General features: G+C 41.5%; 3 protein-coding genes and 3 non-coding genes across 50 annotated transcripts in view; 4 read left to right on the plus strand and 2 right to left on the minus strand.

The window, feature by feature from the left end:
* Positions 1–5,517, minus strand: part of PBRM1 (polybromo 1) — a 117,196-nt gene extending 111,679 nt beyond the window's left edge. For 8 of the 43 annotated variants that reach the window (XM_045051197.1, XM_019822722.3, XM_045051186.1 and 5 more), the window contains exons 1-4: positions 5,030–5,329; positions 2,873–3,012; positions 2,479–2,604; positions 676–828 (exon numbers count right to left, since the gene is read on the minus strand). In XM_045051197.1, the coding sequence (XP_044907132.1) occupies positions 676–828; positions 2,479–2,526 (201 nt within the window). In that variant the 5' untranslated portion in view covers positions 2,527–2,604; positions 2,873–3,012; positions 5,030–5,329. Of the gene's footprint in view, positions 1–675; positions 829–2,478; positions 2,605–2,872; positions 3,013–5,029; positions 5,335–5,377 lie in introns of those variants that run through there. The other 35 variants (XM_019822723.3, XM_045051235.1, XM_023249582.2 and 32 more) reach the window with 24 other exon arrangements.
* A 48-nt stretch (positions 5,518–5,565) lies between these two features.
* GNL3 (G protein nucleolar 3) lies at positions 5,566–18,979 on the plus strand. 2 transcript variants are annotated; one of them, XM_006928852.5, is made up of 15 exons: positions 5,566–5,740; positions 6,370–6,428; positions 6,783–6,920; positions 7,037–7,150; positions 7,372–7,455; positions 8,670–8,802; positions 9,544–9,656; positions 9,895–10,018; positions 10,440–10,527; positions 10,977–11,151; positions 11,288–11,430; positions 11,514–11,650; positions 11,736–11,917; positions 12,203–12,266; positions 17,169–18,979. In XM_006928852.5, the coding sequence occupies exons 1-15, from the start codon at positions 5,728–5,730 to the stop codon at positions 17,180–17,182; spliced, it is 1,581 nt and encodes a 526-aa protein (XP_006928914.1). In that variant the 5' UTR covers positions 5,566–5,727; the 3' UTR covers positions 17,183–18,979. The 2 variants fall into 2 exon arrangements, with proteins under 2 accessions (XP_006928914.1, XP_003982394.1); XM_003982345.6 differs by lacking the exon at positions 17,169–18,979 and adding an exon at positions 12,348–12,633.
* Positions 8,842–8,918, plus strand: LOC111559647. Its single transcript, XR_002740771.1, has one exon. It is a non-coding gene; the product is annotated as a small nucleolar RNA SNORD19 (small nucleolar RNA).
* LOC111559655 lies at positions 9,703–9,784 on the plus strand. Its single transcript, XR_002740779.1, has one exon. It is a non-coding gene; the product is annotated as a small nucleolar RNA SNORD19B (small nucleolar RNA).
* On the plus strand, positions 10,840–10,918 carry LOC111559648. The gene has a single exon (XR_002740772.1). It is a non-coding gene; the product is annotated as a small nucleolar RNA SNORD69 (small nucleolar RNA).
* Positions 11,590–24,357, minus strand: GLT8D1 (glycosyltransferase 8 domain containing 1). Of its 2 annotated transcripts, none has more exons than XM_019822778.3 (10): positions 24,226–24,357; positions 19,598–19,651; positions 19,414–19,512; positions 17,342–17,555; positions 15,230–15,347; positions 14,653–14,737; positions 14,352–14,464; positions 13,628–13,794; positions 13,395–13,507; positions 11,590–12,248 (listed from the first exon to the last, which is right to left on the minus strand). In XM_019822778.3, exons 2-10 carry the CDS (start codon positions 19,611–19,613, stop codon positions 12,064–12,066), a joined length of 1,110 nt encoding a protein of 369 aa, XP_019678337.2. In that variant the 5' UTR covers positions 19,614–19,651; positions 24,226–24,357; the 3' UTR covers positions 11,590–12,063. The 2 variants fall into 2 exon arrangements, with proteins under 2 accessions (XP_019678337.2, XP_023105374.1); XM_023249606.2 differs by lacking the exon at positions 11,590–12,248 and adding an exon at positions 12,706–13,226.
* Between the last annotated feature and the right edge of the window lie 9 nt (positions 24,358–24,366).

Below are 24,366 nucleotides of genomic sequence, written 5' to 3' on the forward strand. Positions count from 1 at the left end.
TCTCAATAAAATTACAAAACAAATTTGTACATATTTCTATTTCATTGTCTGCCATTCTCTGGCCTGTTGAATTGCTAACCCATTTGGTTACTTTTAATTAGAATTAAGGTAAGTGCTTCAGCAGATTACACTCTTAGAAAAACATGTTTTCATCAAAACAGGAATCACTTTATGCAAATTTCCCATTCTAAATGTATTCAGAGAAATTACTTTTCTTGAGAGCTCCTGAATACTAATTTTTTAAGTGCATTATTGAATTATACCTGACATACAATATCATATGTACAACAATGATTCAATAAACCTACACATTATTCACTGCTCATTACAGTAAGTGTAGTTACTATCTGTCACCACATAATGTTATTACGACACTGCTGACTGTATTCTCTGTGCTGTGCTTTTCATCTCTGTGACTTTTTTTATTCTGTAACTGGAAGTTTATACCTCTTAATCCCCTTAAATAGGATAACCTATTTTACCCACCCACACCCACCCACCATTATTTCTTAACACTGAATTACACTATTACTGTTAAGATTGTTAGCTACATTAGGAAAGAGATTAGGAATATCTAGCCAGAGGAGAAAGAAGTGGTGAGGCCTGGATCTTAACTGCTTATCCTTAAAGGAAGAGCAGGAAAAGCAGGCAGAAGCTGTGGTGCCAGTTACTCACAGGATCTACAGTCGGAAGATTGGAAAGTCTCCTCCTTTTCCTGCTTGGGCCTGGTGTGGATACAGAATGGTGCCCGTCATCAAAGTCCCCGCTGACACTACTAGAAGGGGAGGTAGCTCGTCTTCTCTTGGAACCCATGGAATCCAACTTCTTCTATAAGAAATAATCAGCCATGTTCTTATACTTAAATTTAGACACTGCCACCAAGCCCTCAGCTAGCCACCTGCTACCAAGATTCAGGTTCACTTAGGAGGATATTTTAACTCTTGTAAAGAAACTTAACTGTCAAGTTTTTTCAGGGGAAATTCTGGACCTTGTTGGCTTTAGCCCCTTCACTTACCAGAATGCTACACTTTCAATTCAGATAGGACAAATTCAACAAAAGTAGATCCATTTATGCATCACCAATTTTGAATGACCCAATCACGTCTGGCTCCAAATTTACTCATCACTGGATTTTAAAAACCTGCATGTAGTGCAGTGCGGAGGTACTGATCCCTCAAGCCCCTGAGGCAGCCAGGCATGTCATGGGGACAGAAACCCCAAGGCAATCACCTCTGGAGTCAGCAGCTTCATCTGTTTTCCCCAGTGTGTCTTACAATTATGATCATTTTCCAGGTGGGCCATGATATGGAAAAAATAGAAATCAGTGCTTGAGGAAAATGAGCAGTGGCAGTGTAGAGGGAAGAAGACAATGAATTTTCTAGCATTTTAGATGAACTCTAAGAATAATGCACTGAAAATGAATTTTCTCCACTCATTAAAGAAGGCCACAACACATATTCCTGGAAAACACTTAATGTGACTTACCACACCTATGTCAAAGTAAAACTGCTTTGAAACTTTTCTGTCAATCAGACTGATCTCCTTTTCAGTCAGTCATATGAGGTATCCTATGCTCATGAATCTTGAAATCATAGCTTTAAGTTTCAACAGATAATTTGCAACAGTACCTCAGAAGTGAACTTTTAGGTCCTACTTGGCCTTTCAGAAGCACATAAATATTTGCTCTTGGGTTTAGGTAGGCAGTCTAGTAACTAATATTAACACGACTTTACTAATGTACACATTTGATGGTAACACAAAAAATGCAACCGTTAAAATGATCTGCTACAGCTACAGGGAAAAGGTATATGCCTGAGAAGGTTCTATAATGCTTGTACAATTTAACAATAGTATGAGATAGTATACTATGATTTCAAGGATCTTTCTCTAAAGCTAAAAGAAAAACCTGATCCCAGTTTCACTCATCAACATTCAACTTCAGTAAACTAAGACACAATCAGCTCAAAGAATGGGTTGCCAGTAGGTATGGAGAAAAAATTGGGCATCTTCAGGGAACAGAAAGGAGGGGCAAAACCAACCAAAAAAAAAAAAAAATTCTGATTACCAACTAAGAAGCAAGAGGAGTCCCCTACGTCTTCCTCTGAAATACAGTCCACATGGTATTTAAAAACAGCCTACCATGACATATTCCCTCCTCTAGGCTTTGGTTTATTACGAGGTATATTAGTTTGCAATTGGCTACAAGTGGCTAAAAGGTTCAACGGGCTTATGCCAAGGACAGCCAAGTTTTGTTGATTTTCTTTTATTTATAATAGGCTGATCAACTGGCCTCAATTCATTAAGATGAAGAAACTAAGGACCAAACCTAATTAAACAAGCTATGACAAGGACACAAGTGAATTTGATGAAAACAAGGAGGGACTCTTTATGGAAAGGATAACAAAATTCAAGAAAAGTGGAAGGCAAAAGGCAGGGAAGGACAGAAAAGAGAAAAGGTGTAGATGATCAGTAATTTACCAGCTTTACCAGAGCACAACCAGCGCCTCGAAAAGCCAGTCTCCTCATTATGTCTGAAGGCCAAGTGAAGCCAGTGGGAGAAGGCAGGGCTTTAGAAGTGCTGATTCAGTGTTAATATATTCAAAACTGAAAGAGAAGAACAAAGCAGAGAAAGGGGAAATAAAAAAAAAAAAAAGGTCAGAAGGAATAAAAATGAGTACGAATAGATAGAAAACATTCAAGTAGAACTGCTAAAGAAAGATAAGAGAACTGGAAAACATAGGCATATCAGTTCTCTTGAGCCAAACTGCTGCAAAGGCTCAGGCACTAACAGTACCTGACATTTCTTTCCATTTTAAAACCAAATGCTTTTCATATACTTAAAGAAGGCTCACTGAGATTCCACTTTACTCACATGGAATGACTGTCAATTCCAGGAATGAAGCATGCCTGCCCAAATGCCCCCTAGTCAATAAGAGCAGAGTTCAATCACAGAGCTGGAATGGAGAGTGAACACATGTGGAAGGCTCACATGTGACCCCAAGTGTTGGCAAGCTGGAACAAACCAAGAATGGCCCATGTGAGCAGAGTCTGGAAAACTCCTCCCCCCCTAAAAAAAAAAAAAAATTCAGAGAAAGACATTTCTTTCCAAAAGTCCTATCAGCATTGGAAAGACACCACACACAAGTTTAGAAAGATTAAAAACAAAACCTTCAATCATTTTGGCAGGTCAAAATTATCTTCATAAATAATCCAGTGAAAGGCAAATGACCAAAAAAAAGTAAATCATTGGTGTGTATACCAGTTTAGACCACACAATATCCAAAACTCCTTAAACCATTCACTTTTTCTGGTAAAACAAGAAAAAGATGCAACTTAAGGGTAATTTTCAATTATTTTCTTATTCAACGGACACATTTTTAAATGTAGTTTGGAAGTTGGCAAGAGAGGCAATGTGACTTGGCAGGTGGGAGAGGTAACAGGACTTGAACTCAGAAGACTACAATGTGAGCTTCAAGTCCACCACCTTAAATTATCTGTTTGATGTTGCTTGAGTCACAACCTCTCAGATCTGGTTCTTCACTTCTAAAAATGAGAGCAGTCAGGTACATGTCTCCTTTAGATTATTGGGACTGTGAAACGTACATGAAATCACTTTGAAACTTCAAAGCACAACAAAGAAGTTTCAACTGTAGGATTACATGCTCCCTGGGAACAGGAAGAACATTTTATTCATCTTTGTAGCACTGGCTTATAAAATAGTATTTGGCATAGCGTGAAAGATCAATTCATCTTTTTAATAAATGTGTTAAAAGTATACATAAGTGGGACATTTAGAAAAGTTTGTGCAATTTAAAAAGATTGTGAGCATCCCTTCAGCAATTCTTTTCCCATAAAGAGGAAAGACATCATGAAGCTCGGCTAGAAATTTTAAAATGGCACTGATTACAGTCACATGTCCAAAAGTCTGACAACCAATAAATTACAGTGGACACTAAAGAATAACTTTATAATGTGCAACTGGGAAAATATTTACTCATTATAACCATATGGTGTATTCTGACAATTTATAAACTTTTAGTACTCTCCTTTATTTCTCATGATACTCAGTATCGTAATGCATGATTAAAATAAAAATCTTGGAAAACAGGATTCAAAGGGGGAAAAAAAAACCTTACAATCCTTTCTAGAAAAAACCATCCTTAACACTGGCATTCACAGTTTTCTGTATTTATTCTATGCTTTATTTACCTTTTTTAACAAAAGTGTTAAACCATATGTATTATTTTGCAACTTGTGTTTTAACTTGGGATTCTTCCGAGTCAACATTCTTCCACGTAATGTTTGATGGCTTGATAATAGCCTATCATATACACATATACCACAATTTACTAATCTTGGAGTTTGGGACAGAGTATTAATATTTGAGGTATTTTGTAGACCCCCAAATCAAACAATCAAGGCCCTTCCACTTATCCACACACATATTTGTTAGTTTTAATTGGAAGTATTTCTTCAAAAGATACTTTCTAATCTTCCTTTGAATCTTAAAATACTACAATACGTTAGCAAGTAATAAAGCAAAACCATACTACTCTTAATGGGGAAAAAATCACCTCAAAATCATTTTTGAGGAGTCCTAGTTCTTTGGAAAATAAGTTAAGAATGTTTTATTCCAACATGTTTCTCTAACTATAGCAATAATTTCTGTATCTGTTTATAATACCATGTATTTGTCATTTTTCAGTATTTCTTCTACATTTTGCCAATCTTTCTTCATTAAATCACCAAACCTCCCCTATCACAACAAAACTACGCTTCTCTTACAGTAAAATATTTTAAGAGGTGGACAATTAAAAACCAGGAAACGTTCACAGTTTTAAAAGCTTGATTTTTTGTGGTGTTGCATATAAATAAGGTACTTAAATATCTAGCCTTTACTATAAATACAAGTCCCATTGATAGAACATTCAGTCTTAACACAGTCATCTGTAAAACGAAAAAAAAAAAAAATCACTAGTTGAGTTTGCGTCCGAACCGACAAGAAACAACAAAAAAAGGAGGCCCTGACCTGCGGAAGAAATGAAAGACTTTCCGGACCTGTCACTGGTACGGGGACTAAGGGAAACGTTGACAGCTTTGAAGCTGCCCGCGACGAGCGCTCGGCCAGCGGCTGGGGCGGGAAAGAAGCGGAGTTTCCGGGCCGCGGCGCGCCTTTGTCCCGGCCGGCAGGTGCGGCAAGGCGGCCGGGCCGTCCCGACGCCCGCCGCCGAGCCCCGCCCCGCGCGCCTGGCCCGACCGGCGCGTCCCCACGGCTGGGGCGGGGCCTCCGCTGCTGCTCCCGCCCGCCGGGGCCCACACAAAGGCCCGGCAGCCGGCCGAGTGGGAGCGGCCCCACCCGCCCCGGGCCCGGCCTTACCCAGCCGCTTCGCCGTCTGCAGCCCCGGCCGCGGTCGCCGACCGCCACGCCCCGCCCCGTGGCCGCCACGGCTGCTGCTATTGCTCCTCCGGCTGCGGCCGCTGCCGTCGCTCCAGCACCCGCCGCCCTCACCACCCTCACCCCTCCCGGTGCCGCCGCAAAACCAGTCCCGCGGCCGCCAAGCGAACCCGGCTCCGCACGACACTGCGTGCGCGCGCACGCGGGCGGACGGCGGCGCTGTTTACGGCGGTAGCGTCAGTGCGTGTTGCTCGCGCTTGTCCGCAGTTCACACGTGGCTGTGTCGGAGGCGCGTTGTAGCTTCTGCCGCTGCTGCCTTTCCCACTACCAGGATGAAGCGACCGAGTGAGTGGGGTCGGGAAGCGGGTATGGAGGGGCTTCTGTCTCTGTTGGCCGATGCACCACCAGGGCGCTCTTCTGCGGGAATGGGAGAGCCTGCGGGTAGGCCGTCGCGCTGGTCCCTGGTAGTAGAACCAAGAGTGGGAAGGCCCCACGTTAACCGTGGGCCTGTTCTGTTGTACGAAACGAAGACAAAAGTGGAGACTAGGCAAGGAAACTGAGTCTGAACCATGTTTCGGGCCCGGCGTTTTCCCTTCCATGACTACGTTCAGTCTGGCCCTGGTTGAGGTCCGAGAGCCGCCTCTGAAACCCACTGTTTGCTCCTAACTTGTAATTCACGGTGTTTGACCAGAAGTGGCTGCTGTTTGGGGTCTCATGTGCTCCTGTGCGCAACCCGTCTATATGAGAAGAGTGGGAGCAAGGAAGCTGGGCTCTGCTCCGGACCTGTTGAGTCTACTTCTCTGGGATTTTAGAGTGGTGTATGTTTATTATCCGCCATATATGATACTTAAATTAAGTTTGAGAGTTAATTAACTACTTAATAGGAAAAGGGATATGATTCTAGAGCACAGTCACTAAAAACGAAACAAATTGATCATTTGTGTCTAATCCTTTTGTGACCGGTTTCTTTGTAGAGTTAAAGAAAGCAAGTAAACGCATGACCTGCCATAAGCGGTATAAAATCCAAAAAAAGGTAAGTCCAGTGCTTAGGAGAACTGTATTAAATATAATCCTAACGTGATTTCTGCTCCACCTCTCCTCCACTAGGAGGTCTGGATTAATAGGATTTCACCTCACGAAACTGAAGTTAAATAGACTGTCCATGGGTACAAGTTCTTAGGCATCAGGAATATGGCTGTGGGAAAGTGCAGTAATTTGGTGATAAGAAAGTCTGTAAACTCTGATCAGTATGTTAACCCTTGCAGAGAATCTTCTGGTGACATTTTTTTTTTGCTACAGCTTTTCTATGTTATTTTACAGGCATAACTAACTTTAGCCAGATTGGCTAGTAAATTTCATAAACTAATAAAAATTTTTATTATGATAGGTTCGAGAGCACCATCGAAAATTGAGGAAGGAGGCCAAAAAACAGGGTCGCAAAAAGCCTAGAAAAGACCCAGGAGTTCCAAACAGTGCTCCCTTTAAAGAGGCTCTTCTTCGGGAAGCTGAGCTAAGGAAACAGCGAGTAAGATATGTTAGCTGAAATTCTGAACAAGTGATGTGTGGGTATGTGTATTTTTTGAAAGTAAAGTAATACCAAGTTGCTTTGGCTCACCCTTTTCTCTTATGACTTGGATACAGCTTGAAGAACTAAAACAGCAGCAGAAACTCGATAGGCAGAAAGAACAGGAAAAGAAAAGGAAACTTGAAACTAACCCTGGTGTTAAGGCATCTAACTTGGAACCTGTGAACGAGGTATGATCAAGTGTCTTTGTGAATGAGAGTTCTATTGTAGAAGCAAAAGTACAGACTTAGGGCAGGGGCTCATGTACCTCCTGGGCAGAAAAAGACCATTCTCACTCTGTTTTACCTATAGAAATAACAATTGCAGTGCTCCTAATTAGCCATGGAAAGTGGAGAAAGACGTTACAACTGAACTGCTAATTTTGTTTTTCCTTTGTTTTTTTATCTTGTAGGAATTTGGGCAGCGTAAAGCTAAGAACAAAGCCAAGGCAGGCAAACAGAATCCAAAGAAGTTGTATTGTCAGGAACTTAAAAAGGTATTTTAGGGGCGCCTGGGTGGCACAGTCGGTTAAGCGTCCGACTTCAGCCAGGTCACGATCTCGCGGTCCGTGAGTTCGAGCCCTGTGTCAGGCTCTGGGCCGATGGCTCGGAGCCTGGAGCCTGTTTCCGATTCTCTGTCTCCCTCTCTCTCTGCCCTTCCCCCATTCATGCTCTGTCTCTCTCTGTCCCAAAAATAAAAACGTTGAAAAAAAATTAAAAAAAAAAAAAAGTATTTTAGTCTAGGCTAGTGTGTAAAAATGATAATGAGGTTGGAAAAGACTAAAGTCATTCTTTTTTCCTGTTACCAACCCTGAAAAGGTGGAAGTGGAATTCACTTGAGCTAGAAAAATTTTTCAGAAAGTTGGCTTATCCTATTTGTTTATTGTGGCTTATTCTATTTAGAGCCTTTTCTGTTTAGCTAAAGGAAATATTCTTGTGTTTTAAATTTTTTGCACAGGAACAGTTTCCCATGAGCATGATTTACAAAAGTGGTACTTTGTGTTAAAGTAACATGATGATATAGCACATTTTAAAATAGAGTAAAACATGGGGTGCTTAGGTGACTCATTCAGTTAAGCATCCATGGTTGTTTCAGCTCAGGTCATGATCTCATGGTTCGTGCGATCTAGTCCCACATCCATGCTGTTAGCATGGAGCCTGCTTAGGATTTTCTCTCTCCCTCTCTCTCTGCCCCTCCCCCAACATGTGGGCACTTGCACTCAAAAATAAAACTTAATAGAGAAAAATACATTATAGCAAGCAGTGTGGAAAAAGTCTCTAAAATACTCTTGTTGGAAGTATTGTGTGACCTCCTAAGTGAAGGAGGTCAAGGGAGTGTCTTGGCATAGCTGTTCCCCAGAACTCCCATCCCCAATGCCTGTTTTCCTAAGCTCACTCCCCTCTGTGAATAGAACATGACTGCTGCTCAGCAGTCTTGGCAGGGCCACAGGGGCCTATCAAACTACATAATTCACTATGGGAGGGTAATATGTTCAAGACAGTGGGGTATTTCCACTTTGATGAGAGACCAGAGGCTGCCAAGCAAACTTGTGTTTCACTTTTCTATGAGAAATGATATGTGAACATCCTTCATGCCAAAGTGAAGACAAAAGATCCAACTTTGAGTTGCAAAGTGGAAAATGCCAGTATACTTGTATGGAGGGTGTTGACAGAGTAAGGGATGCTCCTCTGATAGTTTCTGCCTTGACAGGTGATTGAAGCCTCAGATGTTGTGCTGGAGGTGTTGGATGCCAGAGATCCTCTTGGTTGCAGGTGTCCCCAGGTAGAAGAGGCCATTGTCCAGGGTGGACAGAAAAAGCTGGTACTTGTATTAAATAAATCAGGTGAGCAAAAGGGATGTTTTATGTTCCATATGCACTAGTGAGGTATGAGGAAAACATGTGAGCAGTCTGATTTTTACTGAAGACTGTTAAGATCCAACTCTGATCTCAGTAAAGCCAGTGCATATGGTCTTGTTGCCAAAGACAGTGCTGGGCAATGGGGTGGAGGTATTTTCTATAAGAGATCAATTGATTTCAACTTTCTTTTTGGCATTCATTACTTAGCACTTTGTCTTATTCAAGAGTGTAAGCTTCTGTACATAGCTTACTGTGCAGTATATTTCACATAGGAAGAGATGGCAGTATGACAGTATTTATGTGAAGTGCAGGTACGTACGGGTTTGAGCATCAGGGCCAGGAAAACCCAGAACAGAGACTTGGGAAGCAGAAAGTAATATTGGGATCCACAGTTAGTGCTGGGGCCAGTAAATATGGCTGATATGTGAGAGTAAATTTTGGAAACATAGCCCTAGAGTTGTAGGGTAATGATCTACAGGTTGACTTAATTCTGAAAGGGTGAGTAGTACAGAGGAGAATTGAAGAAATACAGAGGTATAGATACCAAAATCTGTTGAGATAAGGGCAACATAGTGGGGAGCTTACCCTCTCCCCATCTTCCACTTAAATCTTTTTGAAAAAACTGAAGAGACAAACCAGAGTGAAATCCAGTTTATCAGATAGTGCATGTTCCTATCAACAAAATTACCAAATTGGAGTATGTGTCTTATTCCTAATTCCTATTAGATTTGGTACCAAAGGAGAATTTGGAGAACTGGCTAAATTATTTGAAGAAGGAATTACCAACAGTGGTGTTCAGAGCCTCAACAAATCTGAAGGACAAGGGCAAGATAATCAAGGTACTCTTCACTGTTAGTGGTGGGAAGTATGGTTCTTTCAGATTTTGGATGGCTGAAATATGATGAGTGTACAAAATCTCGATTAAAAAATGAGAACTCATAAGATCCAACTCTGATTTCATCCAGAGATAATCTGAAAGATAATAGTGTGATTTTAATAGCTGGGTTCTGGAACCAGATTGCTTGGGTTTTATCTGGTGAGTTATCAGAAGTAAACTTAACTTGGAATTTTATTTAGCATTTGAAGTTAAAGAAGAGAGCTCCATTCAAAAATGAAGTCTGTGTTGGGAAAGAAGGACTTTGGAAGCTTCTTAGAAGTTTTCAGGAGACTTACAGCAAAGCCATTCGGGTTGGAGTAATTGGTGAGTTTCAGTTCAACACATCTTACGTATTATCTCTTAAGCGCCGAGAATTTTTCCATGTTAACTGTGTGGGGTTGGTGCTTAATAAAGGGCTTGTTCAAACATTAGCTTCTTGCCCATTTCAGATACACACAAAGAAACGTTAATTGCTGCCTATTTCAGTCTTTTGCCAGATGTGCACTGTAGGAAGTTGGCTTCTGAAATAAAACTAGTTCCCTAGTTTATTTGAATTAATCCTCCTACCCTTGATTTCTTGTGCAAGAAATGAAGATGCTAAGATTCGTCTTAGTGTTGAAATGAAGACACTCAGATCCAACTCTGATCTTGCTCTAAACATCAGGCAAACCTAAAATAAGGCAGTGGAAATTTGGTAATTACCAATTACATAATGCCTTTTGTTCTGTGGATTTCCCATTTGTAGGTTTCCCAAATGTGGGGAAAAGCAGCATCATCAACAGCTTGAAACAAGAACGGATATGTAATGTTGGTGTATCCATGGGGCTGACAAGGTAAAAGTGAGTTCTTACATAATTATAATATTTTATCATAGATGGGTCAATATTTTGTTTTCAATATCTTAAGGAAGACCATTCTTTCTTTAGAGGTGTCAGTGAAAGGAACAGGGTTAGGTTAGTGCTAGGTTTAGGGAAGAATGGATTCGAGTGGAATAGCTCACATCTAGTTTGAAAGACAAGCAAATAGATTGAGGGGAGGGGAAATCTTTATGGCAGAGGAAACACCATGCATTTAGGTCAACATATAGGCTATAACGTAGTGTTTCTTTTTAGAAGTAGATGGAGCACCGTTAGGGTTTCAGATAAAACATGAAGCAAATGATGATAAACTGGATCTGACAGACTGTGTGCTGAGTTTGTTCAATCCAACCCTGAGCTTCGTGTTGTCTCTCATCCTTCAGGTAAACCAGTGCTCCCATCAGTTACCATCCCTCTTGTTCTAGGTGCATGCAGGTTGTCACCTTGGACAAACAGATCACAGTCATAGACAGTCCAAGCTGCATCGTGTCTCCGCTTAACTCTGCCAGCACACTTGCTCTGAGGAGTCCAGCGAGTATTGAAATGGTGAAACCAGTAGAGGCCGCTAGCGCCATCTTGTCCCAGGCTGATGCTCGACAGGTATAAGAACCTCTTCCCTTGAGCTCCCTTTTCTCTTTCATCATAAGCATTTAAGTGGGAGATTTTTCAAGGCTTTTTACACTGTACCAGATGAATGACATTTTCAGTTTTCCTTTTTTTTTTTTTTTTTTTTAAGGTAGTACTGAAATTTACTGTCCCAGACTTTAAGAATCCTCTGGAATTTTTTACATTGCTTGCTCAGAGAAGAGGACTGCACCAAAAAGGTGGAAGCCCAAATGTAGAAGGTGCAGCCAAACTGATGTGGTCTGAGTGGACAGGGTAAGACTCCTTTCTCTTGGTATTTTGATGACCACATGGAATGAAGACCACTGGTTTTTGACAAATTTTGCTTTTAATACTAGTGCCTCCTTAGGTTACTATTGCCATCCCCCTACATCCTGGACTCCTTCTCCACATTTTAATGAGGGCATCATGACAGACATGAAACAGGGCTTTAATCTGGAAGAACTGGAAAAGAACAATGCACACAGCATACACAGTAAGCAAGGCTTGTGTTTGCTCTCTTCGTTGGCTGACAGGGCAGTAAAAGGTCTCTGTTTACATGGGCTACGTTCCCTCCCTAGGCATCAGGGGCCCTCGTTCAGCCAGGAGCATCCTTTTCCAGTCTTCAGGTCTAACAAATGGAATAATAGAAGAAAAGGACATTCCTGAAGAACTGCCAAGACAGAAAGAGAAACAGCAGGAGGAGGGGGAGGACCACAACGACCTTGACAGTGACCAGGAAAGTGTTGATGAAGAAGCTGATGTAAGTATGTTGCACACAAGTTGCTTAAGCTTGAGTGCATTTTTTATCATTAATAATGTTTAACAAATGGAAAAGGGATGAAAGTAGAAATTAAACAGTTCATGATAGACTACAAAAAAAAAAAAAACAAGAAAAAAACCTAAGATTTAGTATTTAAGGTTTGCAATCATTAGTCTTAATTTTGTGTGTCTCGTTACAAGTACCTTCAGAGTCTTTCCAGATGTGCAGTTAGTTAGATTGAGCAGACAAGGGTTACTAATCTTGCACCGTTTCTTTGTCCCACAGGAAGAGAGCTTAGCCATGGTCCCGGCAGAAGAGACGTGGGCACTGCCTGAAGAGTTTCAAGCAGGTGGGTTGGTGGAGGGATTTACCAATAACAAAGCGGCATGGTATGGAATTTTAACCTTAACTTTTCTTTTCTCCAATATAGATGAGTCAGCACAATCTTATATCTCAGATAAAATGACTGAAGAGGAAGATGATGCTTATGACTTCAGTACAGACTATGTGTAACAACCTTGTCTTTTTAGAAGGTGTTTGTTGGGTTTTGTGGTGTTTTTTTTTTTTTTTACATTTTGAGCAGACTGCTGAGCTGTTCTATTGTGTGTGATGTATAGTTTGTTGCTGTATGCCATGAGCTGTGTAAATTTTGTAAATATATATCATGGTACACTCATTCTTTAAAAATGAGGCTATTATAAAGTGTCTGAATTCTATAGCAGCACCGCTCTCTTAACAACTGGGTAGAAGTATACTTAATCACCTGGAAGCAAACCATCAGACACCTGTTGAAAAATGTAGGTTTCACTTTATTAACAGATCAGCCCACAGGTTAATATTACAAAATTAAAACCAAGCAGTAGTGTTGAACTAGCCGTACCATCCCTGTCAGTCCTTCAGTATGGCAGTAAGCAAACATTTGGTAAGGCAGATGGAGACATTTATAGCCTATCTGGGAAGCTGACTGCTAAACAGGGTAGTTCATCCTCTTTACCCAGCTGAAATGTCCCTCTTTCCATGGGTTGCTGCAGATAGGCATTGAAGCCTTGCAACTGTTAATTCCCACACATACTGTCTTCCAGGATTTCCTGAGAAATGCTTATAGCATAAATTATGTTTTATTTTGTATTTGAGATCTCCATATGTCTTCGGATCAGGCTGAATTTGCCTGTGGGGTCTGGAATATACCATTTTTCCCAGACATCGGAATAGGAAGCAGTTCTTCCCCATGGCTTAAAGTGACCATTCCAATGAAGTAACTTGGCAGCCTTTACAAACTGGGGTGAATATCGTTTTCCAGCACTGGAACCTTACATCGAGAAAAAAAGAGCCAAATGATTGTACCTAGTACTAGTCAGAAATAAGAATGCTACATCAAACTCCAGAAAACTTAAAGGGAACTGGATATATCCCATCCCTGAGGAAAGACACTTAAATTCTTTATTAGTTAGGCCTTTGGTTAATTTTTTCAACTTACCGAGGTGGCGGACATTCCACATGGGGTCAATTGTAGAGTGCTGTTGATAAAATACGATCAACAGAGGTGGTGTTGTGGTGCTGCCAGCCAGTGTTCTGCTGTACAGTCCCTCTCTTGGGGGGACAAATGACAAATGTAAACTGTTAGTGGAGAATCCTTAAAAATTCCTCTTAAACAAGACCACCCAGGTTGAAATAAGCATCTTTACAGCATGGTCAGCTATACATACTTACTCTACATTGAGTTTCATCCATTTTTCCAGCTGGTTGGTTATATTCTGTCTTTTCCATTCTGTCAAGTTTGCAACAAAAACTCCAGGATTAAATGAGCAGGTGCTGGCTTTCATGGAAAGTTTACGAATTCTTTCTTTTTTATAGTCAAGATAGCCAATGTAATTATACTAAAACACAAATGGGATATATAGTAGGTTTATTGCTTCAAACAGAATAGATGTAACTGATAGCCAGTTAAAAAAAAAAAACCTGCTTATTAAACTACTCAGATTATTAGCAAAGGGGCTCTGTGTAAAGCAATGAAAAGTGACATTTGGGGGATGCCTGGGTGGCTTGGTCAGTTAAGCATCCAACTCTTGATCTTGGTTCAGGTCATACGGAGCCTGCTTGGGATGCTCTCTCTCTCTCCCTGCCCTTCCTGCACACATGTGCCCATGCTCTCTCTTCCCCCTCTCCAATAAACATTTTTAACAAAACAGTGACATTTTGGATTCCAAATTAACAATAGGAACCTAGAATAAACATACTAAGCCAGATGTTCAAGGAGAATCAGGTTGTTAAAATCATGAACCAATCCACAGAAAAGCGGCCTTGAATTTGGGGATGAACTGGGGAATGGAAAATGTAGCAAAAGTAAAGGGCCCCTTGATTTTGCTGCCTCTCCCCATTACCCTGCAGTATAGAGAGTGGCGTGTCTATGTAAGATCTTGGATAAGTACTTTACCTGGTTCCCTGCTCCACGGATGACAACTTTGGTAGAGGCTGAGTCACAATCTTCTGAAAATGCAGCTGCATGCCCTGGCTTCAGTGGTGTATTGTAAAGGGTAAGAATATCCCCTGAAACAGACAAGGTGTAAGATTTAGATTTACTTTTTTTTTTCTTTTAAGATTTACACTTTGAGTTGCCTCAAGATGCCCATTCCTCCTACTTAGGATGACCTTTTATTAAGATACCATAAATAAAACAATTGCTACCACCCACACTCTGGATAGAGAACAGCACTAATGGTGACAGTCTTTGGTACCTTGCACAATTACATCATCATCCATATATATGGCCTTCTTTGCACTGGGAACCAGAATTGGCAAGTAGAACCTTGCAAAGGTTAACTGGGAAAGGAAAAAGAAAGAGCCATTGGCACAGGATTCATCAGTGACTATGCCTTTATTAGAAACTCCCAGAGTGCTCTCAGTACCCATGCAGGAGAAGACAGCTAAAGGTCTCTCAGAACTGCCCAACCTTGATCCCCAGGGAACCATACCCAGTTACCCAAGGATTCCAGTCACTTCCTAACACAGTGGACTCCTGAAGAACTTGGGGTTTAGGGGCACTGGCCCCCTGCACAAAAATCCACATACAACTTTTGACTCTCCCAAAACTTAATAGCCTACTGTTGACCTTACCTATAACAGTCCATACATCTGGTATACATACTATATGCTGTATTAGAATAACGTAAGCTAGGGAAAAATGTTAAAATCGTAAGAACAAACATTTATAGTACTGTATCAAAAAATCTGCATATAGGTGGACTCATGCAGTTCAAACCTGTGTTCGAGTCCACCAAACTCCAAGTACAAACAAGGATGTATGGAACTCACTGGTTTTATGGATTCCCCCTGGTCAGGATCCTCCTTGACTTTCCCTTCCAAAAGTTTAGTGTCAAAATCCACAATTTTGTACCTGATGCTTTTCAAGGTACTGCTGCTGAGCCAGGACCTGATGAAAATAAAGCACCAAATTTGTTTTAAATAACCCGTGTCCTTGGGGCGCCTGGGTGGCTCAGTCGGTTAAGCATCCAACTTTGGCTCAGGTCATGATCTTGCGGTTGATGGGTTCAAGCCCCACATTGGGCTCCGTGCTCACAGCTTGGAGCCTGGCGCCTGCTTTGGATTCTGCGTGTGTGTCTGTCTCTCTCTGCCCCTCCCCTACTTGCACTCTCTCTCTCAAAAATAGATAAACATTAAAGAAAAATTTTTAAATAACCATGTCCCCAGGAACTCCTGGGTGGCTCAGTCAGTTAAGTGTCCAACTTCAGCTCAGGTCACAATCTCACGTCATGGTTCGTTAGGTGTGCTAAGAGCTCAGAGCTTGGAGCCCACTTCAGATTCTGTGTCTCCCTCACTTTCTGCCCCTCCCGCACATGTGTGCACGCGTGCTCTTTCAAAAATAAACAAAAAAAATTTTTAAATAAGTAACTATGTCCCCAAACTACAGCCTTCTCTGTCTTCCAATGAGGGTATAATGTAGTTTAAGAGAAACCCTGGGGACCATACAGATGTCTTCAAGCCTCTTCTACGAGCCTTGGTTTCCTCATCTAAGTGAAGGTATGCCCATCAAACTCCCTGTCTGAACCAAGATTCTGTGGTGATGGAGAGAGCTCCCACCAGGCTCACATTCAGGGTCAGTGCTGGAGAGAAACCAGTTGAGAACATCCCATCATCATACGGATCAATCAACTCTTGTTTCTCCAAATACGTGGTGAAGAAAATAAGTCAAAATATGATGGCAGTGAAAGCTAATTTTCGACAAAACTGGTGGCCTGTTCTTTTAGACTCATTAATTCACTGTAATGACTAAGTAATTCCTCCACCAGTGTCTAAGGTACTATCTCTAAGAAAGTCTGTGTTCTGTAAATGACTGCACATTTTTCCTGTAGTCTCTGCTAGTGCGGTATTTCTACATTATTTTAGATGGTTTTGGAGTTTTTATTTTTTAAAGTTTATTTTTGAGACCGAGAGAGACAGAGCATGAGCAAGGGAAGGGCAGAGAGAGAGAGGGAGACCCAAAATCTAAAGCAGGCTCCAGGCTCTGAGCTGTTAGCACAGAGCTGGAGGCAGGGCTTGAACCCACGAGCCACGAGATTGTGACCTGAGCCAAAGTCAGACGCTCAACAAACTGAGCCACCCAAGCGCCCCTTGGAGTCCTTAAAATATAGGAAAAATAACAACTTTCACAAACTAAACAGGAACCATGGAGAAAGTCACAAGGACAGAAATGTTTTAGAACAGTGACAACTGTTAGCCTATTAAATAAGATGTTTCTTTGAATATCATAAATCTGAATTCAGAGCATTTTCAAGATCTGGATGACTTTATCAGATTAGGATTCTTTGATTAATCACAATTACAGTAAGGAACGTTTACTGACTATTATGTTCTTAATGTTTTTTTATATATTCTCATTTTCAACACAATAATCCTCTAAGTTGGACATTTTCACCCCATACTTAGAGATGAGGAAATGGGCTCCCAGGGGTTAAGTAATTCTCCCCAGTCACTGGGCCAGGATCCGGATTCTCGTCTATATGCTCACTTCACCACACCACCTTGCCATCGTTCCCCTGAACCATCCCACTCTAGAACTAACTACTCAGGGTGTGTCCATGAGATAAGGAACTTGTAACAGAATGTAAATCAACATATTGCTTCCTTCACTGAGAAATTATTCCTAAAAAAAACCCTTGATTTAATAATGTGTGTATGACTGAATTAATTTACATCTTGGTACAAATTCCTTATATTCTTTCTCCTGCCACAGGGATGTGTTTATGATAATATCACATGGAAAAACCTCTCGTGCAGTTTTTATGTGGTATGATCTCAATTGTATAGAAGAAGTATACACATATGGAAAAAAACATTCCTGGATTGGCAGCTGGCCTGTTCTAGAGCATCCTCTAGAAGCAGAATCATCAGGCAAGCAGAGCTCACCGGAGATGGTCTGCTGTACCATTGAGCGTAACAATGTAAAACATCACATTGGAGCGAGTGTTGTGCTGAATGCTGTTTATGGCTGCAATGGCCCCCCCGAGCCTATCTTCAGATGCAGCGATGACCACAGGAATCTCCTCTTGTCTCCCGTCTACAGCTTGTCGGGGAACATTTGGGACAAAGTCTATGGGCTGAAACCCCACAATTCCTGAATCTGCAAAGAACACACACAAGGAAAGTATTGTGATACAAAACCTCATAAGCTCTTGATCTAGAGCCCAAGACATGATAAGAGGTAAGGTGAGGATTATACTTACTTCATTCTCCCCCCATTACAACATGAGGCATATAGCCCAGAAACTCTGTGTTTTCCTATGTGTGACAAGGCTTTTGGAAAAGTAGAAACATTAAAAAAAATATTGGTGGACTGAATTCTGATACATTACTGGTGGGAATACAATAAAATCTTTCCAGAATGTCTTTTTAGCAATTTGTATCAAGAACCTTAAACAGGTACATGATCTCTGACCCAGTAATTCCCCTTGCCTCTCTTAAGTACAAATCTGAGAGGTAATCCAAAGTCACAAGTGTGTTTATAATTGTGAAAACTTAGAAACCGACTAAACCATTTTTTTTTCAAACCATGAACTATGTCCCATAAATAGGCATGAAATCAATTTAGTGGGTCACAATCAGAATTTGAGTAGAAAAGCAATTCCTGAATTGGAACAGAGCACCAAATCAGAAAAGTATCAGACCACACACCACACACAGCAATTCTAAGTACTGTTTTGTAAACGTTCCTTTTTGCCTTTTACAATATATATTCATTCATTTACATTCATTGGACACTGGGCATCTAATATGTGCTAGGCATTGGGGTCATAGCCATAAGTAAAACACAAATCTCTATCACCACGAAGGGTAGATGGACAATAAGCAAATACACATGTATATTTGGGTGCTATCTATAACATGTTTCTTATTGTGGGGATGCCATCAAAAAAAGGCTGAGTCACATTGTTCCAAGACTATTTTTCCTGTGGAAAACAAACTATGTGGCATTAAAATTACATATGAAGAATATCTACCATCACAGTGACTTGCTTCAGATATAATCACATGGAAAAACAGGTCATTGCAGTTTATATATTACATAATCTCATGACAGAAAAAATACATACACAGAAAAAAAAGGCAGGAAGGTACTAAGCCAAAATTTTAGTAATAGCTGTTATCTAGGCAATGAAATAATTTTCAATGAAAATTTATTGAGCACCTCCTGTGTACTAGCCATCATCCAACTACATAGGAGATAAAGCAGTGAACAAAGTATTCTCGTGGAGCCTGAATGCTGTTTTCCTTTTTCTAAATGTTCCCACCAAGAGCATACATTATGCATACATTATACATATCCTACTTACTTGCTTAATGTATGTTGTATGTACATATGTAAATACATACTGTTATTTCAGAGCACTCTGTGAAGGTCAGGCAAAAACTATTCATCTTTTCTTGTTCTGGTCAACTAGGGTGGGTAGCAACCGCAAAATGATTCTTGACAAACATCCTGAAACCTCCCAATATTGCAGTAGAGCAATGGAATTATGCAATAAAGTGATTTTTTACATCAGTTAATAAGGCTTTCTGGTTTTGTTTTACTACTATGGTCCCAGTGCTACTGTTCCACACGTTAAAGGAAAGAACAGATGAAGGAAAGGAGCCCAATGACACCAGTAAACAGGGCAGGCATCAAGTAGAAGCTTCACATACCTGTCCCCACCTTCCGAAGCCCTCCCCTGCTGCAAGGAGCAGACAGTTCCCCTAAGGCCTCTGCTTTGGTGAAAAGGGGTCTGCGGTAAGATCAAACCCTTAGCAAATCTCCACAACAGGGAGGTGGGGGTGGGGCTATAAGAACACAAGGAGCACTACTACCTTTTCCTAGCAGCTTTTGTAAGGACAAGAAGAAAACTTTATCTTCCTTTAGCCTAGTGTTATAACTTTTAGGATGTGGGACACAGGGAACCCTGGGTCCTCAACAAATGCCAAAACATTAGTAAGGGTTCCCATACCTGAAACCTCATTCCTTAGCAAACTGCTCAGGCCGAGAAAGTTATGGTGCAAAACCAGTAGGAAGAGAACAACAACCAGGACCAGGACGATGATGTTTACTGAAACAAAGAGGAAAAGCCTGCATTACATCTCTTTACCTTTTGAGCAGCTATAAAAACAAGAAAATTTGTAGAAAGAGCATACCTTTACGGAATGACATCTTTCTCTTCTGTCTTATATAAATATTAGTTTTTAACCCTACAAAACAAAAACAAGCCCCCAAAGTCAGCAGGTACATGAGAATGGCCATCGAAATGCCTCAGCATTTTATTTAGGTAGAAACAAGAAATGCATACAAGTATTTTCTGCCAGAAGCTCATTCTGAATTAATAGTCTCCAAGAACCCAGTTTGGGATCTGAATTTTATATAGTTGTCATGATAATAAAATACTTGCAAATAACCTGGGAGAAATAGATAGCCTTGTATGTTAAATGTCACCAGATGAAAAGCAAAATAAATTCTACCAAGAGGACTACTTGAGGTCTAACCACTATGGAAATGTTCTCCAGGTGAAATTTCTAGTTAAATTAGACATGGACTCTGTTGTCTATAGCCTGAGGTCGGCCTCACTGGCACAAAACGTCCCTGTTCTGAGTTGTATCCCATTCAGCTTTAACTGGAATTAAAGAGAAAAAATTTTCCAACTTCATTTAAAACAAAATTTCATTTAAAGAGAAATTCATTTAAAGAAACATAATGACAAAAATGCACAAAACCCAATTTTGCCATCAAAATTTGAGACTGCTGTTCTCAAAAATTAAAAATCCCCTAAAAGAAAAATGAGCTTCTTTCCAGGGTTTCATTTCTGTTGGTTAACTACTCATCTCTTCCTAAAGTGGTGTCCAATACTGTCACTCTGCCTGTGGCTTGTGCTCCTCAGCTCATCTGATGCCTTCACTTAAAAAAAGATTAATAGCCTGGCTGGCTCTGTCAGAAGAGCATGGGGTTGTGAGTTCAAGCCCTGCAATGAGTGTAAAGATTACTTAAAAAATAAATAAAAAAGAAAACTGTAAAATAATAATAATGATCATTCAATGAAAATGAGATTGCGTGTGGAACAAAATTAAATGATGAGATTTCTACAACAATCTCTGGGTAACGTTTCCTTATAAAAACAGGTTTATGCAACCCGGGTATTATAATCCTACCTTTGAGACATTTACCATTTTCTACTTCATCTTCCCCCTTGGAAGCATCTAACATTTACATAAGGCTACTAAGTTCACAACGCACCCTGAATTATAGCATATTTCTACATCAAAGTAGTGGTGCCTGGGTGGCTCAATTGGTTAAGCATCTGACTTCAGCTCAGGTCATGATCTTACAGCTCATGGGGGTTCAAGCCCCATGTCGGGCTCTGTGCTGACAGCTCAGAGCCTGGATCCTGCTTTGGATTCTGTGTCTCCCTCTCTCTCTGCCCCTCCTCCACTTGCACTCTGTCTCTCAAAAATGAATAAACATTAAAAAAAATTGTTTTTAATACAAAAAATTTAAATAATTAAATAAAAGTAAGTTTGAATTAATTTCATCTTAAGTGTGTGCCTATCAGGCACTTGATTTCTCAAGACCTTTGAAAAAAAGAGAAAAAAAAGAAATCTATTGAAGGGTTGTTTTAAGAACTGAAAATCACAGATTAGACTACAAACTGGGGAGAAAATAATTCAGACTCCCAAAGAACAATCTAAAATACATACACACACACTCTCTCCCTCTCTCCCATTTCTTTCTAGAGCAGTATATATAAAGTACATTATACCAGTGAACTTCTCTAAAGAATGCACGTCATTATATACACTGTGTGCTTTTCACATGGTGGGCTGAGGCTTACCTACAGAAACTGGTTGACCAGGAGCCCCGCAGACAAAACTCTAACATCTGCCTGCTTGGAGCCAATTTCCACCACAAATAAAGAGAACTATCTCACTCGAATAAATCTCATTTAACTTAATGATACAAGGGACAGTGTTTTAGCTCAACAACGTCCAGTAAGTTACTTACAGAGAGTATGTGGATTGAGAGGTAATTAGCTAGACACAAGAAAATCACAATCCTGACAGGTACTTGATGTACTTAAATAAACTACCATGGCAGAAACCATTTGCTTCTAAAACTTCCACAGTTATCTCTCTGCAAAATGCCAATTATTATGCAGTATGTCTGATCCATATTTTCTTTCCTATTGCTACTCCTTGTAATGAAACTCACTGATGTGGTTAGAAAGAATTCTCAAAACCTCATGTAGACCCTGGATGTGTAATAGTGGCTATGTTTTTGTAACAGTACACAGCTAAGAACAATTTGATCAGCAATATTCAATTTTTCACTAGGGAAGTTAATATTTTGTTTAGAAATTATAAAACCTTCACATTCCCAAATCACTCACAAAACACACACACACAACCAGGACAGGCGTATCCAAAAAATATGGCTGATGAAACCTTAGGGAGAAAGAATACCATTTTTTTTTAACTTGCTAGTTACCGGCATTAGCACCCATTCTCGGCAGATGTACCCACCTTTTCTGCTCTCCCTCTTGTTAATATGTAGTCCCAAGAAAGGTCATTCCACTTACGCTCTGTAAGCTAATCTCTGCTTGTTTCCTTGGCACATCAGCAAACTCACTCTCTGCTGGATCACACCCATCAGCATATTATCATGCTCTTGTATCTTTCCAGTTAATTAAAAAAAAAAAAAAAAAAGACACCACTGCCCTCACCCAGTTGATCCACGGACCCATTTTTCTGCTCCCCTCACTCTAAATGCTTGAAAAAATTTTACCTCTAGCTCTACTTCCTCATCCTCTTCTTTTAGCCTCCTCCAGGCCAGACTTCTGTCCCTACTGTTCCATTCAAACTCATCTTGTTGAGGTCACCAAAGCCCAAGGTCATTTTTTAAAATGTTTGTTTATTTTGAGAGAGAGAAAGAGAGAGAGGGAGGGGCAGAAAGAGAGAGAAAATCCCAAGCAAACTCCACATCCAGCGAGGAGCCCAATATGGAACTCAATCTCACAACTGTATCTCAGGCCAAGGTCATCTTTCTATCCTGTTATCCATCCCCTCAGAGGCCATCAGGAAAGTTCACCACATCCCCTCCTCAATTATGAAATCCTCTCATTTATTTTTTTTTTAATGTTTATTTTTGAGAGATAGAGCATGAGCAGGGGAGGGGCAGAGATGGAGGGAGACACAGAATCTGAAGCAGGGTACAGGCTCTGAGCTGTCAGCACAGAGCCCAATACAGGGGCTCGAACTCAGGAATGGTGAGATCATGACCAGAGCCCAAGTCGCACACTTAACCAACTGAGCTACCCAGGTGCCCTTCATTTCTTTGTTTCTTTTTATCTGTCTTCTGGGCCTAGAATGTGAGCCCTAATGAGAACAGAGACCCCAATGAAACAAAGTGTTTACTGATGTATCCTCACCATCAAAAACCTCCACTGGTAGTGGGCAGGTGATATTTGTTGAATGATCTTGTAAATAGGAGCAATGGTGGTTGTCAGCTCAGAAAGGGAACACAATCTTTGATAATGGTCATGAAAACACATTTCAACATAAGGAACGACATGGATTCCAGCAGAGATCTCTCTCAAATGGAACCTCACAAGCAATTTCCTTTTTTCATATCTTCATAGCTCAGTAATGCCTTTATAGCAACTGACACGTTGTAAAGTGCATTTAAAAAGGAGTAAAACAGGGGTGCCTGGTTGGCTCAGTTGCAGGAGCAAGCAACTCTTGACACCAGGCTGTCAGTCTGAGCCCCATTTTGGGTGTAGAGATTTCCTAAATAAATAAAATTTTTAAAAAGGAAGGGGGAGGGTGTAGCAGAGGGATACGTCAATTTCTACATACAACAGAAAGTCTATTAAGTCTCTGCCAGGCTGAAAAGTGGAAAAGCACTAAAGATATACATCCACCTTCTCCTACCTCTTCATCTGGCTAACTCCTACTTACTTGGCTTTCAGGACTGGAGGGAGCCTCTCCTCCCCTCCCCCTGCCCCCTTCAAGATGCAGCTGCCCTGAGCTCCCACATCTCCTGGCCCTCCCTATCCAAGAATAAAGCTGGCTGTCATTTATTTCTAGGGTTACACCATTGTCTCCCTTGACACACTCTGGGCTCTAGGAAGGTAAGGACCTGAGGTTGGTCACAGCCGTATCCCAGGCCCACTGCGTGGCAGAGAAAAAGGTACAGCGAAATGTGCTGAATGTATGAATGTGGGCGGCAGCCTGCCCGGGGAAAGCTGAGCATCCCACTGTCTGGGACCCTGACACGCAACACAGCATAGAGGCCAGAGAGCCACCTGGGATTCACAGGCCCAGGTTCCCTAGGGAGGTTTCTCTCCCAAGCGTGGGCACCCCATCTCGCTCAGGGGTAACAAGGGAAGGCCTAAGTTTTTGAGATAGACACCAGCTTTGAAAGAGAGGTAAAGGGAACCCTTGGCCCCTATAGGGAGGGGCCGGTGCAGCCGGCGAGCTTGTTGGACGGCCAACCTGGGAGACTCTCCGAATGGAGGCCATCTCTCCATTTCGGTGCAAGGGACGGCGGAGGCGGGGGGGGGGGGGATCCCCTCTTTGAGAGGATGCCCTTTCTATTGGGCGATGTGGCCTGGGGTACTGCCCTCTAAATTCTAGGGGTCAATACGGCCCCCTTACGCTTAGGGGTGCTAAGGGCGGTGTGACGCTCCGTAGGACCTCCCCACCCCCCAGGCCCAGAGACCCCCGGTTAGGGCCGGGGTAAGCAGCTCATCGCGGACGCTCCCCGCGGCCGCCCTTACCTGCAGCCAGAGGAGGAGGAGCCACCGTCCGGGCCCCGGCCCGCCCCGCCAGCTCAGCGCCCGCGCGGCAGGCCCGGGGGCCCAGTCCGCCGCCGGGCCGCCCGCCTCCCCTGCACTCCGGACCAAGCCCGCTCGCCTGCT

Source organism: Felis catus, chromosome A2 (assembly GCF_018350175.1).
Source record: "Felis catus isolate Fca126 chromosome A2, F.catus_Fca126_mat1.0, whole genome shotgun sequence".
In the NCBI taxonomy this organism is placed as follows: Eukaryota; Metazoa; Chordata; class Mammalia; order Carnivora; family Felidae; genus Felis; species Felis catus.